At 39.1% G+C, this 23,446-nt stretch overlaps 1 protein-coding gene across 3 annotated transcripts in view; it reads left to right on the top strand.

Moving 5' to 3' along the window:
• Nucleotides 1-23,446, top strand: part of vps50 (VPS50 EARP/GARPII complex subunit) — a 181,325-nt gene that overhangs the window by 145,182 nt on the left and 12,697 nt on the right. For all 3 annotated transcript variants that reach the window (XM_072575489.1, XM_072575492.1, XM_072575490.1), the window contains one exon: nt 1,765-1,845. In XM_072575489.1, the coding sequence (XP_072431590.1) occupies nt 1,765-1,845 (81 nt within the window). The remainder of the gene's footprint in view (nt 1-1,764; nt 1,846-23,446) is intronic.

Below are 23,446 nucleotides of genomic sequence, written 5' to 3'. Positions count from 1 at the left end.
CAGAGTGGCAGAATATTGTGTGCAATTCTGATCGCCCTGTTTTCAGAAGGATGGTGTAAAACTTGAAAGGGTTCAGAAAAGATTTACGTGGATGTTGCCAGGGTTGGAGAGTTTGAGCCACAGGGAGTGGCTAAATAGGCTGAGGCTGTTTTCCCCGGGAGCATCATAGGCTGAGGGGTGACCTTATAAAGGTTTATAAAATCATGAGGGGCATGGATAGGGTAAATAAACAAGGTCTTTTCCATGGGGTAGGGGATTCCAAAACAATAGGGTATAGGTTTAGGCTGAGAGGAGAAAGATTTAAAAGGGACCTAAGGAGCAACTTTTTCATGCAGTCGGTGATGCATGAAAGGAATGAGCTGCCAAAGGAAATGGTGGAGGCTGGGACAATTACAACATTTAAAAGGCATCTGGATGGGTATATGAATAGGGAGGGTTTCGAGGGATATGGACCAAGTGCTGGCAAATGGGAGCAGATTAGTTTAGGATACTGGTTAGCATGGATGAGTTGGACTGAATGGTCTGTTTCCATGCTGTACATCTCTGACTCTCAAATTAAAAGAAGCTTGTTTATGAGCAGCCTGCTTGATATGTTGGAATAGATTTAAGGTGAAAAAAGAAGCACAAATTAAGTATTAGATGAGTTGAGGTAGGACAGCATCAGGTAATGTTATGATGTAAGAAATTGGCTGATTGAAGGACAAAATGTGTAATTGGTTGGTAACTCAGCTCAGACAAGTATGAAGCTAGTGTTGTCTAGATTGGTTTTAGATTTTTGTCGAGGAAAGGGATGAGTCGGTGGCGAGGCAATGGAATTTAAAATGGATATCGAAGATAATGCATGGCTTTAGTCTTCCCATACGTTCAACTGGTGAAAGTTTCTGTTGAACCCTCACTGGATGTCAGACAAGCAATCTAACAATTTAGAGATAATACTTGGTTTAGTGAGATGTGGTGAGCTAGAGTTAAGTATTGTGGAAATTGAAGCTACGTTTTCTGATGATGAGGTAAAGCAGGTAGCTATGAAATAGGAGGCCTGAGGACAGATCCTTGGAGGACACCAGAGGTGATGTTATTGCAAGTGCTGCTTTGGATTCGTTTTGGTAAGAATGCAGTGAGGTAAATGGAGTTGCTACCAGTTTGATGACTGTTGAAAGATGGTTCAGTGCAGTGTGTCAAAGACAAGGACAAGAAAGAAAGTGTGGGCTCGGTGAGCAGGAGCGTCAGTAAGAGAACAATAGAGGCCTTGGGTAGGAGTGTCAGGGAGTGAAGGAGCAAGCAGGAGGCAAGTGAAGAATCAAGATGTGTGCAGCAATCTGGGGATAAATCAAATCAGCAAGTTATTATCAGTCATTCAGTTATTAAAAGTGAGAAGATATTTGTGAAGTTCAAGGCACCCAATAACATTTTAATGTAAAAATTACAAGTCAAGAATGTACATTTTTTTGAGAAAGTGATTATCATTCAGCAGGTTGATTTAATTACTCTACCATTTTCCTGATCATGGAAAGCATTTTTCATTTCTTATGTCAATTACTTATATTTTCTAAAATCAAATCGTAGAAGAGTACAAAGAACCATTTATGCATTGGTAACATTTTGACTTATTTCAATATAGATTTTTGAACAAGTAGGTGGAGTTTGGCAAACTTAAATTATTTTTCACTTGGGCAAAGCCCGTAGATTTTATGGATGGTGTAAGTGAGTTCGTTCACAAGTGAAGTATTTTACTTAATCTACATTTCAGGCTTTATTTTCTTTCAGTATGAATCCACAGGACTGGGACTCATTAGCAGCAGATTACGAACCACATTGAATAGAATACAAGAGAGCCTTATTGATCTGGTAAGGAAATGAATCTCTGAATTCTTGTTTTAGTTGAATTAGCTGCAAAAACAAAGCTCCAACATTCACAGGGAATTGGACTTGAATTTTAGAGCTCCTTGCTGGAAGGTCAGTTATCTTTTGGGAAGGTTTTTGTCACCTCAGTTATAATTGTACAGACAGATTGGTGAAAGAATGTTTATTCTCAACTAGTATTTAGCAAGAATAAACTCAGTGAAGTTCAGTAGAAAAGTAGCACAAGAGCCATATTTGCAATAAGTCAGAAGTGCTAAACCTGTCATTTAAAACTGTTACAGAAAAGGAATATTTGAGCAAATATTGTGTCCTTCAGCTTTTGTTTGTTGAGTAGATAAAAATCGCACACCTCTGGCAAATGTTCTATCGTCTGCTGAACAGAATATTCTCAGTACCTGCCATCATTGGAAAGGTCACATGTGATATGATGAAAGTAGTAGAAGAAAGGATTTCATTTATGACCTCAGAACATCCCAAAATGCAGCCAAATAATGATCTGCAATATATCAGTTGAAATGTTGGAAGCACAGCCAATTGTGCAAATTAACGTGATGCTAACAGCTTAAAAGGGGAAAAATAAACTTGCCTTATATGGCACTCTACAGCCAATTAAATTATTTTCAACTGTAGACACTATTGTAATATAGGAAACATGACAGTCAATTTGCACACCACAAATATCCACAAGCATGCATACACACAATGCCCAGGTAATCTGTTTCTGTGACAGTGATTGAGAGAGAAAATTGGTCAGGCCACTGGGCACAGCACCCTGCTTTTCTTTAATACAGTGACATTGGGATCATTTGCATCCACCAAAGCAGATGGATGAGGTCTGGGTTTAATGTTTTGTCTGAAAGACAGCATTTCAGGCAGTGCAGCATCCTGTCAGTACTGCATTGGAGTTTGAGTCATGATTTTTTTGTGTGCAATTGCTGAAATGGGATTTGAACCCGGAACATTGTGACTTTTTGAAGGCACTACCTGCTGACCCCTGGCTAGCACTGAACCTGTCAATATGTTACAAACTCCCTTGATTTTCTTTAAATTAGTAACAGATGATCTATTATAGAGTCATACATGACTGAAACAGACTCTTCATCCGTGCCAACCAAGTTTCTGAAAACTAAATTAGTCCCACTTGCCTGCATTTGGTCTATATTCCTCTAAACCTTTGCTATTCATGTACCAATCCACATGTCTTTTATATATTATAATTGCATTTACCACTTCCTCTGGCAGTTCATTCCACATACAAACCATCCTCTGTGTGAAAAAGTTGCACCCATGTCCCATTTAAATCTTTCTCCTCTGTTTAAAAATTGTCCTCTAGTTTTGAACTCGCCTACCCGAGGAAAAGACCTTTGCTATTCACCTTATCTATACCCCTCATGATTTTATAAAGCACTATAAGGTCACCTCTGAGCCTCCTACACTCCAGTGAAAAAAGGAGAAAGTGAGGACTGCAGCTGTTGAAGATCAGATTTGGAAAAGCACACCAGGTCAGGCAACATCTGAGGAGCAGGAATCTGATGAAGGGCTAATGCCCGAAGCGTCGATTCTCCTGCTCTGCGGATGCTGCCTGACCTGCCATGCTTTCCAGCACCACACTCTCGACTTCAGTGAAAAAAGTCCCAGCTTATGCAGCCTCTCCTTTATAACTGAAACCCTCCAGTCCTGGTAACATCCTTGTATATCTTTTCTGAACCCTCTCCAATTTCATAAGGTCCTTACTATTGCAAGATGACCAAAACTGTACACTCCAAGAGTGGCCTCACTAATGTCCTGTACAACCTCATCGCGACATCCCAACTCCTATATTCAATGGCTTGTGCAACGGAGGCAAGCATACCAAACACCACCTTAACCACCTTGTTCTTCCCACGTATGAGTACAAATCAGATGCCCTGAAGACTTATAACTTGGACAGTGCAACACGCTTTTAGTCAGGTGCTGGAGTCAATGTACATATTGTGTATAAATCTCTGGAATAGCACTGCTTGCTGTCACCAGTCAGAGTACTGACAACAGGAATTAGGGTGTCATGTTACAGCTGTACAAGACATGGGTAAGGCCACATTTGGAGTACTGCAAACAATTCTGCTCACTCTACTATCGGAAGGATGTTCTTAAATTGGAAAGGGTGCAAAAAAGATTCCAAGAATGTTACTGAGACTCGTAAGTTTTGAGTTATAAGCAGAAGCTTGGCAAGCCGAAACTACTTCCCCTGGAGGGTAGGAGGCTGAGGGGTGACCTTATAAAATTGAGGGATGTAGATAAGGTGAATAGCCAAGATATTTTTCTCAGAGTAGAGGAGTCTAAACTAGAGGGCATAGGTTTGAAGTGAGAGGAAAAAAATTTAAAAGGGACCTGAGAGCCAATTTTTTTCAGAGGGTGGTGCATAGATGGAATGATCTGCCAAAGGAAGTGGTAGAGCTTAAAAATGTATTGCTGGAAAATCGCAGCAGGTCAGGCAGCATCAAAGGAGAAGGAGAATCAACGTTTCGGGCATAAGTCATTCTTCAGGAATCCTGAAGAAGAACTTATGCCTGAAACGTTGATTCTCCTGCTCCTTTGATGCTGCCTGACCTGCGCTTTTCCAGCAACACATTTTTCAGCTCTGATCTCCAGCATCTGCTGTCTTCCCTTTCTCCAAGGAAGTGGTAGAGGTGGGTATAATAACAACGTTTAAAATGCATCTGGATGGATCCATGGATAGGAGAGGTTTAGGGAGATATGGGGGAAACACGGGCAAATGAGACTAGTTCAGTTTAGGATACCAGGTCGGCATAGATGTGTTAGACTGAAGGGCCTGCTTCTGGGCTCTGTGACACTGAAAAGCACAACCTTCTGACTCTGGCAAGCTTACAACTACTGAGGCTTAGTTGGCATTATTTGAGTGCTACACTCCTGCACCCAATATTAATTTGGGGAAACAAACAAGTTCTCCCATTTTCTTTGCCTCTGTTGCATCTGATCTGATGATGCCACCTTCTGCAGGGTGGCCTCAGGAATGTCAACCATTTTCTTGACCAAGGATTGCCCAGTACCATGGTCGATAGGGCCCTTCTCCAGTTTCTTCATTTCTCCTCCCCCCACCTTACCCCAATTCCAACCTTCCAGCTCAGCACTGTCCTCATGACCTGTCTTACCTGCCAATCTCCCTTCCCACCTATCCACTCCATCCTTCTCTCTGACCTATCACCGCCATCCCCACCCCCATTCAACTATTGTACTCTTTGCTACCTTCTCTCCCCCCTCATTTATCTCTCCACCCTGGAGGCTCCCTGACTCTATTCCTGATGAAGGGCTTTTGCCTGAAACGTCGATGCTGCCTGACCTGCTGTGCTTTTCCAGCACCACTCTGATCTAAACCCTTTAGCCATGTCTGGCCCATCTCCTGCCTTTTTGCCCTCACCCATTCCCTTCCCTCCCACAACAATGAAAGGGGTCCCTGGTCCTCACTTATTACCCCATCAGCCTCTGCATCGAAAGGATTAAGTTACCATTTCCAGCACCTCCACCTGCAACAAAATGCCACCATCAGACACATATTCCCCTCCCTCCTTTGTCAGCATTCCATTGGGACCATTTCATTTGGAACACTCTGGGCCACTCCCAACACTACCAGCCTCTCCCACACACCCCCACCAATGGCACCTTCCCATGCAAATACAACAGGTGTAACACCTGCCTGCTTACTTTCTCCCTTCTCACTATCCAAGGCTTCAGTCATACTTTCCAAGTGAAACAGCGATTTAGCTGCACTTCACTCGATCTGTTCATAGTGTGGTCTCCTCTAAACTGGGGAGGTGAAACACAGATTGGATGACTGCTTTGTAAAACGCCTATGTTCTGTCTGCAGAAAATTAACCCCTTGCTTCCAGTTGCCTTCCACTTCAACACACCACCATGTTCCCACTCCCCCTACATTTGTGTCACAGACCTGCTGCAGTGTTCCAGCAAGCCTCAGCGCAGACTCAAAGATCAGTATTTGATTTTCCACTCTGGGATCCTGCAGCCTCTAGGATCCAACACTGAGTTCAATAACTTCAGAACTTGATTCATTTCTTCCGATTTTTTTTTTTACCCAGCACCATACCCAGTCATGCTATGACATGGGTTGTTTTTAGCACAAACAACCCATTTTCACCCACTTTTAGGCCTATTATCACATTACGTGGTTTGCTTTCACTACAGACTGCCCATTCTCTACTACCCTCAACTCTCATTATCACTAACTCAGCTTCTCTTTTGTCTGAAGAAGGGCTGATGCCCGAAATGTCGATTCTCCTGTTCCTTGGATGCTGCCTGACCTGCTGTGCTTTTCCAGCAACACCTTTTCAGCTCTCTTTTGTCTTGGTCTGCTATCTACAATCCCCTCATTTGCCTATCCCTTTCATCATTCTTTGGGCTCCATCTCCACTTATCCATTCCGCTGTCCCTTGTCCAACTTCCTCTAGTTTTTCCTTACTGCTATTAGACTGATGAAGAGTCACTGGACTCAAAAACGTTAACTCTGCTTTCTTCCCACAGGTGATGCCAGACCTGCTGAGTTTTGCCAGCAATTTCTGCCTTTGCATGAAATATTTGGTGTAAATTATGTTATTTTAGTTTAAAGAGATGTTATTTAGGCTTGCTTTTACAAATGGTTTCCATCTGCTTCATGATTTATATGGGCAGAAAAGCCTGAAGATAATTGAATTTGTACAAAACCCTTATTTTTGAATTAAAACCTTGAATTTCAACCATTATGTTCTATTTTAAGCCTCCAGTATCTGCAGTATTTTCTTGTATTGAATCAAGCCCTTCCAATGATTTGGTGACCACCTGCTTGTGCATATTTGTTTATAGTATTTGTGATGCATGAAGTGCACTATAAGAACTTATTGCCTATCTTAGTGACAGTTGAAACCAGGAAAACATAGTACAGCCAAAACCTGAAGCCAGATGGCTGAACTCCTACAATAATTATCTATTGTAATGTTAGCTTTGGCTGGAAAAGTCAGGTTCATTGTAATCTTTGGTTTAATGTGATTGAGGATTTCTGGGCTTCAATGATGTACGTTGTTATGGGAACCAAAAGCCAAGACCTCAGTGTTTGATAAATAATCACTGATTATAAGGCAGTTCCAGACTTGCTAGATGTGATGTCAGACCTGATTATTTTTCCATTGAGTAATTGTTTCCAAAGCTCTGGCAAGTAATGGTATTTAAGAAAACAAAGTTACTGCCCAGCAATTGATAACTGTTTGCATTATATGCTGTAGGATCAATGTTTTTTTTCCTCCACAGAGAGCATTACCCTGTTGCTTGAGTATGGGAGGTTAACAGCAGAGGGGTGTGTTGTCAGCTTTTCATACCTCATTCTGAAATTCAATGGAGCTGCTCTGATCAAAATTGGGCAATTTTCAGAGCATCTGAGGAGCAGGAGAATCGACATTTCGGGCATAAGCCCTTCATCAGGAACGGCTAATGAAGGGCTTATGTCCGAAACATCGACTCTCCTGCTCCTCAGATGCTACCTGACCTGCTGTGCTTTTCCAGCACCACACTTTTCAACTCTGATCTGCAGTCCTCACCTTTTCCCAGTTTTCAGAGCAGGCAACAGTTAGAAGTTGCACCATTTAACTTGTGGTTTTGTTTGTTTTACCACAGGGAGTACAGCAGTTTAGACAGAAATCATTGAATCTTCTCAGGCAAAATTTGTATAAATTCTTGAAGACAATGGTTCAAGGCTGAGTTAGACAACAGAAATAGGTCTGGGTGGGTTACTGTTTGGAGGGTCGGTGTGGACTTGTTGGGCCAAAGTGCTTCCACACTGTAAGTAATCTAATCTTAAAAAAAAAAGCAAGTACAGATGTAGTTAATTATTGGAGTAGGGTAGGTTTTCATTTGTCCTTTCTACCATATACAACTGAATGCAGTAAAAATGCTACAGCATTCCTCCAGGACCAAGGGTGCTACATGGGCAATCATACACAGCATAAAGTGCATAAGGAGTGCAAAACACGCAAGTTACAGAGTAATAGAAGAACGATAAATAATAGACATTTTTCCAGCAGCTATTTGAAGTCGTGCAAATAATTTCAGATGGCAAAGTGTCCGAGCATACTGTGTCCGAGTGTCAAATTTCAGATGGCAAAGTGTCCGAGCCTGATGGCTTGGGGGAGGAAACTGTTGCGCAGTCTGGCCATGAGAGACCAAATGCTCTGGTATCTTGTGCCAGATGGCAGGAGGGAGAAGAGTTTGAGGGAGGGGTGGATGGAATCTTCCACAATGCTCTTAGCCTTTCAGATGCAGCATATGGTGTAAATGGCAGGCTCTTCCACTATAATCCTCTGTGCTCCTGTAAAAATGTTTAATGTAGTTAACTTGTTTTTTTTTGTTCTGTGCTGTTTTATCATATTGTGGTAATTATGGTATATTATGATATGGCATTCATTTATTGAGCTGTTCTAACTGCAGACTAAGAGCAGCATATCTGTCATCTATTTTTTCATAGTTGTCAGGCATTTTCATTAGAGTTGGGGACAGGATGGTTATAACCCTGCTATGACACCCAACTTTAGGGAGGATAACATTAGGGTGGACAAAATCATACAGTTAGACCTTACTGCTGTGAACTGAATTTCCCTCCATCTGCATTAAATGGAGCTTCCAATAGTTGTAGCATTATGTGTATATTATTTCCAAAATTTCTCCCTTCAGCACCATAATGCCTATTTATGATCTCCTCTTCACATACATTTCTTGGAATATCTGATGGTATTAATTTGTTGACTATCTTCTTTTCTACGATCAGTCTTCACTGTGAAACCATTCCTTTGCTGCCTTCTTTGAAGGTACCCTCCCTATCTCACTTAAATTATTTCCATTTGCTATCTGAATGTGATTCAAGTTTTTTTTTTCTTCTGGTTTGATCCTCATGTGGCAATTATCTCTCATGCTTACTATTCTTAGTATTTCTATTATTTGTGAAGATAGCACTGCAGTTACTTGTTGACATGTTTATTTTTTTGGAAGCTTCACTTACTTGTCCAAATACGGTTGTGATGGCAGAGAACATTGCTCTTTTACCTAATATGTTGTACGTGTGAACTTTAAAGCACCACTTTAAAAAACACGATCATTTATACCTTTATAGCATTCCACTGTTATGCCCTTCAACTATCCTTTCTAATCTTCCCTCTTCCATGTACTACTTCAACCCCAAGTGAAGAATTAACTAATAAATGTTATCTTTCCAACATGCATTGATACCCACTTTCCTCAACTGTTTATATGTCACTGTGTGGTTCTTTTGAATGCTATGATTGCAAACCCAAGTTAGATTCTCTGGTTTTATGGCTACCTCCTCTGAAATCTGATTTGTTGCTTTCATCACTTACAATCAGTTAATTTTTTGGACCTCGTCATATCTAGTGCTTTTCATTGCCCAGCCAGTCTGCAACTAATATTTGCCCTCAAAATCTACTTGCTCACATCTGGCTTTCCGTGTTACTTCGGCTTTATAAACTTCAACCGAAAGTTTAATGTTCGTGATCAATAGACAATTTTCACAGGTTTTAGTTCATTAATTAAGTTTAACTTTCTCCTTCCTGAGCACCTCAGAAAATGTCTCAAAATGCCTGTCTTGCTTACACCTTTCTCGATTAAGTTGTTTTTCTCAATTCTTTATTATTTTCACCTCTTTATGTGCCCTTGTTCCTCTTTTCATTTGTTCCCATTTTGTCAAACCTTAAGTCTGGTGCAATCTGAGTTTACTTCATTCTTTTGTTCCATTTGGCCATTCAACTGTTTTTAAAACACACAGGTTTTTGGTTTTGCGTATCTGACATTATCAAGCTCAATCATCCCTCCCCTCTTCAAATCAGAGGAATATCCAAACATCCAGCTGCATTGTGGAAGGCAGATAAAATGTTGAAATGATGTAAACCTCACATTGGGAATGAATCACTTATGTTGGTTTAAATGTTTGAATTACTGTGAATGCCACTTCATTGCATTAAGAAAGATGGCATTCTACCTCCTCCAGTGATAACACTGTCACCAACTCATTCCTGAAATGTTTTTTGCCTAATTACCTGCGGATCAGTGGAATAGATACCAGACACAAATGAGCACTGGTTCCTTCTGATCTGAACTTAAACATAATGCCAAACCTTAAGACTGGTGTCCTGCTGACACGTCTCATTTGCCACCCCTACACCTTCAAATGCTGCTGTCCACATCCAGCATTGCGAGCATGCATGATGTTTGCCATTGCAGTTTGTACACAAACATTTGCACTGGGTCTGTATGACAAGGCTGAGGAGATTTCTTTTTACATTAAAAATCACAAAAATTAAATAATTTTGGACATAGGTGATGGATTTTGGAAAGGCAAATCAGGGCAGGACTTACACATGATGGTATTGCTGAACAAAGAGACCTTGGAGTGCAGGTTCATAGTTCCTTGAAAGTAGAGTCGCATGTAAATAGGATAGTGAAGAAGGCATTTAGTATGCTTTCCTTTATTGGTTGGATCATTGAGTATAGGAGTTGGGAGGTCATGTTGCGGCTGTACAGGACATTGGTTAGACCACTTGTGGAATATTGTGTGCAATTTTGGTCTGCCTCTTATAGAAAGGATGTTGTGAAATTTGAAAGGGTTCAGAAAAGAGTTACATTGATGTTGCCAGGGTTGGAGGATTTGAGCTATAAGTAGAACATAGAATAATACAGCGCAGAACAGGCCCTTTAGCCCTCGATGTTGCGCCAACCTGTGAACTAATCTAAGCCCATTCTCCTACACTATCCCATCATCATCCATGTACTTATCCAAGGATTGTTTAAATCTCCCTTATGTGGTTGAGTTAACTACATTGGCAGGCAGGACATTCCACGCCCTTACCACTCTGAGTAAAGAAGCTGCCTCTGACATCTATCTTAAATCTATCGCCCCTCAATTTGTAGCTATGCCCCCTCATACAAGCTGACATCATCATCCTAGGAAAAAGACTTTCATTGTCTACACTATCTAATCCTCTGATCTAGTCTCTATCAAATCCCCTCTTAGCTGCCTTCTTTCTAATGAAAACAGACCCAGGTGTCTCAGCCTTTCCTCATAAGATCTTCCCTTCAGACCAGGCAACATCCTGGTAAATCTCCTCTGCACCTTTTCCAATGCTTCCACATCTTTCCTGTAATGGGGCAACTAGAACTGTACACAATATTGCAAGTGCGACCACATTGGCAGTTTGTATAATTGCAGTATGACATTACAACTCTGGAACTCAATCCCTCTACCAATGAAACCTAACACACCGTATGCCTTCTTAACAGCACTATCAACCTGGGTGGCAATTTTCAGGGATCTATGTACATGGACTCCAACATCCCTCTGCATATCCACACTAACAAGAATCTTTCCATTGATCCAGTATTCTGCCTTCCTGTTATTCTTCCCAAATTGAATCACCTCACATTTAGCTGCATTGAATTCCATTTGCCACCTTTCAGCCCAATTCTGCAGTTTATCCAAGTTCCCCCTGCAACGTTGTTCCACACTGTCCATTACTCCACCAACTTTAGTGTCATCTGCAAACTTACTTACCCATCCATCTATGCCTGCGTCTAAGTTATTTTAATAAATGACAAACAGCAGTGGTCCCAAAACAGATCCTTGTGGCAAACCACTAGTAACCGGACTCCAGGCTGAATATTTTCCATCAACCACCACTCTCTGCCTCCTTATTGAAAGTCAGTTTCTAATCCAAGCTGCTAAATCATCCTCAATCCTAGCCAGCAGCTGAATAGGCTGGGGCTGTTTTCCCTGGAGGAGAGAGCTCTATAAAATCATGAGGGGCATTGATAGGGTAAATAGATAAGCTCTTTTCCCTGGGGTGGGGGAATCCAGAAGTAGAGGGCGTAGATTTAGGGTGAAACAGCAAAAATTTCAAAGGGACCTAAGGAGCAATTTTTTCATGCAGAGTGGTCCGTGTATATGGAATGAGCTGCCAGAGGAAGTGGTGGAGGCTGGTATAATGACAACATTTGAAAGGCATCTGGATGGGTATATTAATAGGAAAGGTTTAGAGGGATATGATGCTGGCAATGGGACTAGATTAATTTAGGATATCTGGTTGGCCTGGACAAGTTGGACCAAAGGATTTGTTTCCGAGCTATACATCTCTATGACTCTATGAATTTCACCAGCGGCGGCACCAAAATTGGAATATACAAATTGCTGTTTAGAAGGAAATTTGGCATTATGCTGGTATATCTTTGGCTATTTTTTGCTGATCATAGGAAATCTCAAGGACATCTGGTTGCAAGCTACTGCTTTTGACAATTACATGAATTTATATAACACCCTTAATTTAGTAAGTCATCCCAATTTGCTTCACAGGAGTGTAATCAGTTAAAAGTAAAGAGCATAATGAGACATATAGCCACATAAGCCTACGAAGGAAAGAGGGATAGAGGTGCAAAGTGTTTTAAACAGCGAATTCCATCGATAATTGACAGTATACCTGCTTATGCTCATAATTCTTGTGTTCAGTGTGACGTCACATGCCTTTTTGAAAGTGATGTATTTAGGTGACTATTCCAAATGATTTTCTGACCACTTTGAAAGAAAACACGCTCAGACCCAACCAAAACCCATCTATTTTAATATACAAATCAGAAATGACTTTTATGCCTAATAAACCCTTAGCACAGCCTGAGTTGGTCAACACAGGAAGTTCTGCTAATAGGAAGAAGACATTTCAGAGGAACATAGACATACTGAAAGGATGAGCAAAAATGTAGCTGGTCAGTTTAATAAAATTTTCAAGTCTGAAGTTGATAGTTTGTTAAATAACGACATTAATTGAAAGAAACATGATGAATTGAGTTCTGATTTAAGGGAATAGCTGTAATTGGCCGAATGGTAAATTAGGCTTGAGGACTTCAATAGTGAAAACTGAAAATGCTATAAATGATCAAGTCAGGCAGCAGCTTTGGACAGATGAAGTTCATTTTTGAAGTCAGTGACTCGAAATCAGGACCTTTCGGTATAAAACCATTAATCTTAAATGTTAAAGTTGTTTCTCCATTGAAATTGCCTGACCCATTAAATATTTCCAGTATCTTATATCTAAATTACAGGTGTTCAATTCTCAAGATTCTTCATATTTCCAGCATTTGCAGTATTTGGCTTTTGTGTTGTGAAGTTCAGTGTTCCGCTTAAAAGAGCAGGTGAAATAGAACACAGCAGGAATGGAGCAAGAGGTCAGTGGATAATTCTGCCAGGCAGTTATAGCTCTTTGGTTTATGTAACTACTTTGTTTCACCTCATTTGATTTAAAAGTACTGTGCTGAAATTCTAGAAATGCACAGCAGATTAATTTGTACATAGTTAATGAGGGAGTGTTAAAGGACATTAACAAAAAAAAGGGAAAAATATCTTGTTGATCTTTTATTGTTCTGGAAAACCATGATTTCTGAATATCCTGACAACCAATAAGTATAAAAGAGCCCAGTTTGTCAAAATAAGTCATGTTTCCTAGTTTTGAGTTTAATGCTGTGTCCACACACTAGAATGGTCAATTGATGCCCTGACTGTTGAAGAGCACTGACTTGATAAAAATGGATCTTCTGCCATCAGCTGTAATTCTAAAAACAAACTAAGATTTTAGCTTATAACACAAGGTAAAATGTTGTAAATTGTGTTTTCACTCAGTTTTGTGTGTGGCTTAAGTATTCTGCAAATCCTCAGCATTGTGAAGATTTTCTTTTCTTTTTTTTTTAATTTGTGCTTGGATCACTGCACCCTCTGCTCCTTTTCCTTTGCAGCCAGTTTTAAGATAGAAGATTCACTAGGATGATCCCTGGTATGGAAGGATTGTTTTTGAGCAAAGGTTAAACAGATTGGGACTCTGCTCATTGGAATTTAGAAGAGTGAGAGGTGATCTCATTGAAACATATAGGATTCTTAAGGGAATTGAAAGGGTAAATGCTGAGAGGATGTTTCCCCTCTTGGAGGGTCTAGGACTGGAGAACATAGTCTCAGATTTAAGGGATGCCAGTTGAAGACTAAAATGAGGAGGCATTTCTCCTCTGAAGGTTGAGAATCTTTGGAACTCTTTTTCCTACAGAGAGCTGCCAGGGCAGTGTCCTCATGTATTGTTACAGCTGAGATAGATTCTTGACCAGTAGGCAATCAAGGGTTGTGGAGAGCAGAGCAGAACAGTAAAAATGAGGGGTTTCGGACTAGCCATGATCCTTGTGAATGACAGAGCAGATCCGAGAAGTTGAATGGCTTATGGTCTTATGGTTTGTAAGTTATGTTCATTCAGTTCTCAATAAGTCCAAACATCTGAATTTAGTTCATGTGCAAATATAGATGTCATTCACGTTTCATTACATATAATGGCTTAAACTTCTTGCATAGTAATTTATGTTCCAGTTGTTCAGTCTACTAGATATTACATTTGACTAAATGAGTACTACAGTAGATTACCTGATTTGTAGGAAGACCATCGATTTATCCATCACTACTTATTCGGAACAACAAAATTAACTTTTCCTCCAATCCACCATATAAGTTCTGTAGCTAAACGAGGGGAGAGCGAATTTTAAAGGGGTCTCCGATATACAAACATCTGACTTATGAATGCTGATACTTAATGAATGTGATCTGATATAGGAGTATAATTTTTAAAGTCCCAACATATGAACATTATGAATGGGTATATTGTCCTGCATTGTGTTCCAACCTGCGTACAAACCAGCTTTCAAACGGACTTGAATAGAAGCCATTCAGAACCCAGGGACTGTCTGTACATGATCCATCACCATCAGATTAGAACAATCTTAAGCAACGATGTAACTTGTGGAAATAGCAGTGGATGATGTGCAACATCACCTCTTACATTATTATGCTGTTTTCAGATAACTGCATGGAACACCATTTTTTCCTGTCATCAATCTATTCCTCGTAACCTTAAGTCCAACTTTGTATTAAGAAAGTTTCAATAATCCAGATAATTTGAATTAAAATTGTAGATAGTGTGCAAAATGAGAATTTGATGTAGTGAAGAGATTTGAAATATCAGTTCATTTTAATGATTCAGTTTTATGAATTATATTTGGATATTAATAAATAATGCTTAAGTGTTGAGAGTATTTGATTTCTAACAATAAGACATGATATTTTGGGGCATTGTGTTAACATTTTATGTGATATTTCAATTTTATTCATATCTAGATCATTACTGCTTAAGTGTCACATATGTTTATAACTTTAAAACTATTTTTCCTCCATTGTATCTCACAAATTTGGTTTGTTGCGATTACAGTATAGCCAAAAGCTTAAATGTCCACAAAAGTCTTGAATATTCAGCATTGTGACTGTTTTGTTCTTTGTATGTCAGGCAGTTCTGTGAAACACATGCAGATTCCATGTATTTACCATTAGATGGAGCATTTTCAGCTCCAAAAATGAGAGGAACCTCATGGCTAAACCCACAGTGTCATGGATCAGACACTTTGAGGGAAATTTGTTTTGACCTGACTTTTTTACAACCATAGCCACAATAGTTCTGGTAGTATTTTCACAAAAAATTAATATATACAGAATGGTGTCATAATGGTGAAGACTTTAACCTTTTAGAATGGACAAATCAAATTGGCAAAAATGATCTGCAAGATGAGTTTGTAGATTGTTTTTGTGGCAGTTTCCTGGTAAAATATGATATGTAAATATCTCCGGATCAACTTATTTTTGACACATTTTTGTACATCGATGAAGGTTTACTTAGTAATCACATATGAAAAAAGAATTTGGGGACAAAAGTGATCAAAAAACTATTGAGCTCCATATTAAATTTGAGAATAGTGTGACAAGTTTCCAAACAAGAATCTAAAAGTCAATTAAGTAGTCATGAAGAGAGAATAGGACCAGCTGAGCGAGTAAATAGGTTAAAAGCAATAGCAGTAAATAAGCAACAGAAAATATTGAAAAAATGTTTGACGATTATTGTTCCATTAAAAATCAAAAGCATAGTAGGAAAGATATGTCGAAGAATGAAGAGCATTAGATTAAGAACAGGTATTTAATGTTATAATCGATAATAAGACAAAGGATTAATAGAATTTTAGAAATCAGCAAATGGCAACAAAAATATGATGAGAAAGCAGCATAGAATAAATGTAAATTTAAAATGTTATGAGGGCTTTCTCAAATGTAAAAACTAGAATGTAGCTGAAGTAAATGTTGATCAATTAGAGGCAATTTGAAATTTAAAAAAGGCAGAGGTATAAAAAGTATTTTGTTTGTCTTCTATAGAAAAACACAAAACATATCTGAATAGAGCAACCAAGGGACAGTTAAGACTTAGTGTAATCAGAGTTGGAAGTTCATCCTGCACTCTAATTACCTCTTGTTAACTGCTGCAAATGTAAGTAGGAAGCAATATCAATGATGATGACGCAACCCCATGAAAGTAAATATAGAGTTATAGAGAGATGCAGCACAGAAACAGATACTTCGGTCCAACTCGCCCATGCTGACCAAATATCCTAAATAAATTAGTCCCATATCCCTCTAAACCCTTCCTTTTCATATACCCATTTTGATGTCTTTTTAATGTTGTAATTGTACTAGCCTCCAGCACTTCCTCTGGCAGCTCATTCCATACATGCACCACCCTCTGAATGAATAAGTCTCTTTTAAACCTTGCTCCTCTCACCTTAAACCTATGCCCTCTGGTTTTGGAATCCCCCACCCTGGGGAAAAGACCTTGTCTATTTATCCTATCCATGCCCCTCATGATTTTATAAACTTTATAGTCATGTCTCAGCCTTCGACCCTCCAGGAAAACAGCCCCTGCCTATTCAACTTCTCCCTGTAGCTCAAACCTTTCAACCCTGGCAACATCCTTATGAATCTTTTCTGAACCCTTTCAAGTTTCACAACATCCTTCCTATGGGGGGAGACCAGACTTGCATGCAGTATTCCAATAGTGGCCTAACCAATGTCCTTTACAGCTGCAACATGACCTCACAACTCCTATACTCAATATGATGAAGAGTAACATTCAACACATTGGAAAAATCCTTGTACGTCCTGTCCAATAAAAGCATTGAGCAATCTGTCAATTATTGTCCGAATTGTTCACTTTCAATCATTAGCAAATGGTGGAAGGTGTCATTGGCAGTATTGTTGAGCAAGAGTTATTCGGTACTAATGTTCAGTTTGAGTTTCCCAGAGCCACTGGATTCCAGACCATATTACAGGTTTGAACCAAACCTGAATAAATAGCTGCATTTCAGACTAGAACTGATTGTGACGGCCTTTAATTTTAAGTTAGCATTTGGCTGAATGTGGCTTCAAGGAGCCCTTGGGAAGCAGTGAGAAACTTTCACTATGTGGTTATACATAGCACAAAGGAAGATGGCTATGTTAATTGGGATACTCACCATCTCAACCCCATAACGATCGTGGTGGTAAGATGACAGTGGGTGGGAGATCACATATGACTATCAGAATCGTAGAAGGTGAACAAGATTGATCTGAATTCTTTTTTAATCAGGCAATTCCTATGTTCCATGAGTTAACAATTCAGAGAGCAAAAGAACTATCTTTGTCTCTTGATTTCACGTAAAGCATTTCATACTAAGCCTGGTAGGAATCTCTCAACAGCTACCGTGTACTCCCACCCCACAGTTCCAATCAACATCTTTGTAATTCTTCACATTACACTTTTAAAGTATTCCAATGTTCTCCCTCCTTTCTGCATATTGAAGCTACCTTGTTTGTTAACCAAGAGCTAGCTAGCTATATCCTAAATTGGGTCAATATTTGCCAGATTACAGAACTGATCTGACTGTACAGTGTGCAATTTCTTGAATGTATTCTCTTATTTAAAAAAAAATTAGCTTAAGCTTTTGAAATCTTTCCTCATTCATCTCCTTCACACTTGGTGTCGTTACTGCCCCGCATTATTCAAAATTGTTCATCTTGGATTCTGTATCCTGCATTATCCATCCTTCACTGGTGGATTCATTGGCATGCCATTTTCACAGACAAAAAACTTAGGCATCATTGTGTGCCACAAAATGCTCAATCATCTAGCCTAGATTAATCTCATAATTTATATCCACTTCAAGCTCAGTATTTATACAGCTGTTTAAAGGCTGTGGATCGAAAGCATTAACTGCTTTTCCTGGAATCATCTTGCAACGATCAACTATTTTATATATAAAAGGGAGAGAAAATGTGTTTCATTCTCAAAATGTTACGCTAATACTCAAGATGCAAGTATTCACTATCAAAATTAAGAAACTTACTTTCATCTAAATTACCTAGCATTCTAAAAAACTTGAATTTAGCATCTACACATCCCAAGTATGTCAAACTTAGCTGCTAGCTTGGGATGATCAAGCTCTAAGGTCACCTCATTGGGCAGTGCAGGAAGGCATTAGATTGTCTCCTGCAGCGTTCTCTGCTGAAACTATCAAACTTGGTTCTTTGCAAACAGAGAAGGAACTAAGTGAAGGTCAGGTCAGAGTGGGCTCAAAACTGTGACACTCAACTTAGCACAATCTGTGCATTTCTCTTCTATATAGTCATCCTGCTTTTAAAACCATTGAGAACAAATAAAGCTTGGTCTTTTTATCTACATAAATGCTTTATTATGGAAAAAATACTAATTTAATTAAAGGAGCTGAACTCAATCAGCAAATTAATGCTTGCAACAGTTTGTTTAATAGGGTCCCATGTCGACACAGCAGGAATTTAAAAACAAGGAACCTGTTATTTGACTAACAAGCAAATAACTGGAGCCATATGTAATTGAGCTCAAATAGACAGTCAAATTATTGTTTGCTATATAATTGGTACTCTGATTGCTTCTCTGCTGAATTAAACAACACTAAGTATGTTTGTTCTGCAGATTTATATCAGCCAGATAAACCATTGACACCTTTCTTGCATACTTGAAATTAGCGTTGGTCAAAGATCAAGTATTTAGTTGAGATCTATTGGTTTAGTTTGAATTTTAAAATATTTAAAACAAATCTTGAACATAAAATTCTTCATGTAGAAAACTTTTAACTGCCATAGACAGTTAAAGTCTTTTTCCTAGGATGATGACATCAGCTTGTACGAGGGGGCATAACTACAAATTGAGGGGTGATAGATTTAAGACAAATTTCAGAGGCAGATTCTTTGCTCAGAGAGTGGTAAGGGCATGGAATGTCCTGCCTGCCAATGTAGCTAACTCAGCCACATTAGGGAGATTTAAACAATCCTTGGATAAGCACATGGATGATGATGATGGGATAGTGTAGGGGGACGAGCTGAGAATAGTTCATGGGTCGGTGCAACATCGAGGGCCGAAGGGTCTGTTCTGCGCTGTATTGTTCTATAAATGTCACTGGTATGACATTGAGTTACTGGCTATTGGCATTCACTAGTTTATTGTAAAATGGTCCATGCTTAATTTTAAATTGTGGGGAGACAAATATTATGAATATATTACGTGTTTTTAACATTACCTCCAAAAATTTGGTTGTCAACCTGGTTTAGTGGTAAGGTTGCTTATTTGACCAGAAATTGAACACACCAGTTTGGAACTTTAACATACTGCTGGTTGTTAGGAAGTACACTATTTCAGAGCAGGTACTAACCAACAATCCATCTGTCTGCTTGGTTGGATGGATGTGAAAGATCCTATGACATTCAAAGATGAGCAGGCAGTTTACATAATGTGTTTGGTAACAGTCGTGCCTCAACTGGCATCATTAAGACTGATTAGCTGCTTCATGTGAGACATTGCTGTTGAAATTTCCATCAAAGTTATATGAACTGACATAATAACAGTTATTATTCAACAAAAGTAAATCACTGGTTGTATAGCAGTTGGGGATGCCCTGTAAACATGAAAAGTGCAACGTTTCTAATTTTAGAGTGACATTGATTGCTCACGTTAGTCAAGAAAGATATGTCAGCTTTGGGGCATTAAATATCCAGGCCAATGCATTAAAAAGGGTTAGGTTATAGAAAATTGCTTTCTGATGGTGCCCAATCCTTCTCCTTATTTGATATTTATAGTTTCTGTTGATGCTATTCCTGGAATCTGGATCAGATGGCCTGCTATACACCATTAAGAACCAGATCATCTAAATAATGGAATGGATTTGATATCTTCGAAAACTGCTGATCTTCATGAATTATCTCCAGCATCTGCATAGTTACTTCATTCTGCTGCTTTAAAAATAGAATGCACGAACAGATCACCTTGAGGTAGTTGTGGCATTGAGTCAGAAAATATGGCATCTTTGCAGCAAAAAGCTCTTACGATGTAGAGAATAATGTGGGGGTGGGGGTCGGGTAAGGAAAGCTTTAGTAGGAATTGCTAATTAGTATAACATTTCAGTGCCCTCCCCCATGCACAATGCTTAGGTTAACTTTGCAGGGCTTTGATGAAGAGTCATGTAGACTTTAAACATTAGCTTGCTTTCTCTCCATGGATACTGCCTGGCCCACTGTGTTCTGCAGCATTTGTTTTCATTACAGATTCCAGCATCTCCAGTAATTTGCTCATTCAATGTATGCAATGTTGGTGGTTAATGAAACAAGGTCCTGCTCTTGTCTCCCTACATTGCTTCCATTTCAAATTATTAATAAAATAGCACTGCAATTTTTTCACAGCAGGTTAATACATTTCCTGGGCATGCAGTAGAATATGTTGTTTCAGTTCATTACATTTCTGATAAACCAAGATACTGCAGATGATGAAAATTTGAAGTAATAGCAGAAAACGTGAGGCATATTTTGCAGTTCTGGAAGAACCTGTGGCAAGAGAGAGCTAAACATTCTGATTGTGTGTGTGTGTCTGTCTGTCTGTCTGTCTGTCTGTCTGTCTGTCTGTCTCTTCCTCCTTCCACCTCTTTTTCTCTCTTTCTCCAACCTTTCTCCCTCCCCCACCCCCACCCCACCAAAACCACCACAGATGCTACCAGACCTGTGGAGTATTTCCAGCATTTTATGTTTTCACTTCCTTCAACTTGGGACCTGCAAACTTTGACAAATTCTGCTTCAGCTCTAACTGCTGTATGTCTGGGTTAAATGTCATTCACAAGAAAACGTTATCTAACCAATTGCGCCCAATGAATTACCTGTGAAGGCTTCATTCCGCACAGTAATCCTGAAAGGCACTTGATTTGATGGGCTGCTTGTAGGAGAGACAATATGGGCTCTTGTTAGATCTGCAGCCAGTAGGTGAGGCCCCCACCTGGGCGGAATTCCACCCCTTATGTGATTCAGTGTCCAATTTCATTTGATAACACTTGTAAAGTGCATATATATCGGTGTGCCTATATTTATGTGTATGTGCACTATAAGTACCATGTCTGTATATATACACACCATTTTGCGCAGTTTTATTTAAAATAATATAATTGTTATAGTACAAAGGCGACCTTTCAACCCACTGACTGTAGTGCAATCAATTCAATGTCATTCCCATTCTGTAGCCCTGCAAGTTTATTTCCTATTCACTTTTTAATATGCTTGGATATGCCTAGAGAATGTCCTCCTTAAATTGTTCAGAAATTGTGTTTGACAGTTTTGTACCAGTAAATGAACATTGCTGTCAAAGAAGAGGGCTGCTGTTGAAGTGTTTTCCCTTTTCTTTAGACTAACTATAGATGTAGCTGACAGGTGGTATTTGTTCACCATTAAATCACTGTCACTATTTGAACAACCACAGAAATGAAACAGTTGGACATTTTAGGATTGTACAGTTGTACAGCATGACTTGTATTTAAAAAATACAAACACATTCTTCTGGTTGGCTGAAATGCTGAGATTCAGAAATATGTCCGTACCATTTGCAGGATTTCTCTAGCACTCAATAGGAAATAATAACATTTGACTTTGTTCTTTCTTTTAAAAGAAGGTTTTTACTCTCTTGCTGGCCCACCACCAAACGCACGATAAATCATGGTGTACAGTCCACGTTAACTTAGTGTTCATCATTATTAATTCCCAGTATTATTGATAAGCCATAAGTAGAGAAAAATGTGCTCCAAGCAGAGCTGTTAACAAGCAAAGGCTGTGCGCATTAGCACATTATTCTGGAATTGTGCTTAATCAACTCTGTTTTCACTTACTGTATTCTTGCAACTCTTTTTTTTTTTCCCTGGAGACGTATTTTCCAGTGGGATCAGATCTGTTTTTTGATCATAGTTTCAGGAACTGGTTTATGTATTCAAATTCCTGTTCAAGTTCGCACTATTTCATCTTGCATTCAGTGTTTCAGATTTCCTACTTTTGGCAGTGTAGCTTTACAGCACAGTTTGTAATTGAAAATTATGTACATCTGCTTCTGCTTATTTTGGAATGGAGACATTCAAAAATATCTTCACGTTTTTGTGGCACATTGCAAGCATGCAATAGGAAATAATAGCATTTGATTATTTTTCTATTTTTAATCAAATTCTTTGTTCTTAAATTCTTCACTGTGGTCACCTTAGTGAATTAATTTGTCAATGTTATAGCCTTTTAACTTGACAATAAATATAGGAAGACAGGAAATACCACCCTCCATATTATTTTAATCTGTGAGATCAGCAAGAGGCCTTTAAATGATGAGCATAATTACAATATCAACTATTATTCTCATGGAAGAAAAAAAAACTGGTAAATATGAGAAGCAAATTAACTTCATGGCGCCTTCTCTGAATATTCTTAAGTAAGGTGCATTAATGGCATTGCAGAAATATGCTCCATAATAACTTCATACTTAGATGGTCTGCCAAAATTTCCTGTTAGCTTGACTGTGGACAGTCACATCGGCAGTGATTGTTTTACCCTTACAGCATTCTTTTAGACGTCTACAGTGAGTACTAATAAACTTTGAATGCATTTTCACTGGGCTGTCTAATGTAACAGAACAGACACTGCCCAAAAATTAACTGCCACCCTGTTAACTTCAGAACCCTAGCCAACATTATCCTCAATAGATCCACTGAGCAACTGAAATACCCACCTGTTCTTAGGCCCATCTTGTGCCATCCAAATTGGGATCCTTCAACATACATTGGAAAGACAGAACCTAATCTGTTTGGTTGACAGCACAAATTCCATTTCCCAGATACCCACTTCATCCCTTATTATGGCAACTAACACACTAAATAAGATTGTTCATAACATTCTTATCATATTTGAATGTGAGATAAACATGCAAAAACGCATTCATACATCAGTTAAATTGTTTGTATGTATCCCCCCTGTAGTTTTGCCTGATTTTGCCTTGGTTCACCTGATACTTTCCTCCATTTTTTATTATCTTTATCCTTTATATAATCTGAATTTCTTTGTGCCAAATTCTGTTGACCCATCACATTTGTGTATATTACAGGTGAGCAGTGCATCAAGCTAAAATTCTCTTTGAGGATGTGAATGCCTCTCTGGCCTCACCTGTCCCTACCTCTGTAACCTCAAGCACTCCCACAACCCTCTGAAATCTCCGCACATGCTGAGAGGTTATTTCCCCTTGCAAGTAAGTCTAGTATCATGAAGCATAATCTCAGAATAAGTGGTCATCCA

The sequence above is a fragment of the Chiloscyllium punctatum genome, chromosome 8 (assembly GCF_047496795.1).
Source record: "Chiloscyllium punctatum isolate Juve2018m chromosome 8, sChiPun1.3, whole genome shotgun sequence".
NCBI lineage: Eukaryota > Metazoa > Chordata > Chondrichthyes > Orectolobiformes > Hemiscylliidae > Chiloscyllium > Chiloscyllium punctatum.
The sequence above is the reverse complement of the archived record's forward strand: the minus strand, read 5'-3'. Positions and strand labels throughout refer to the sequence as shown.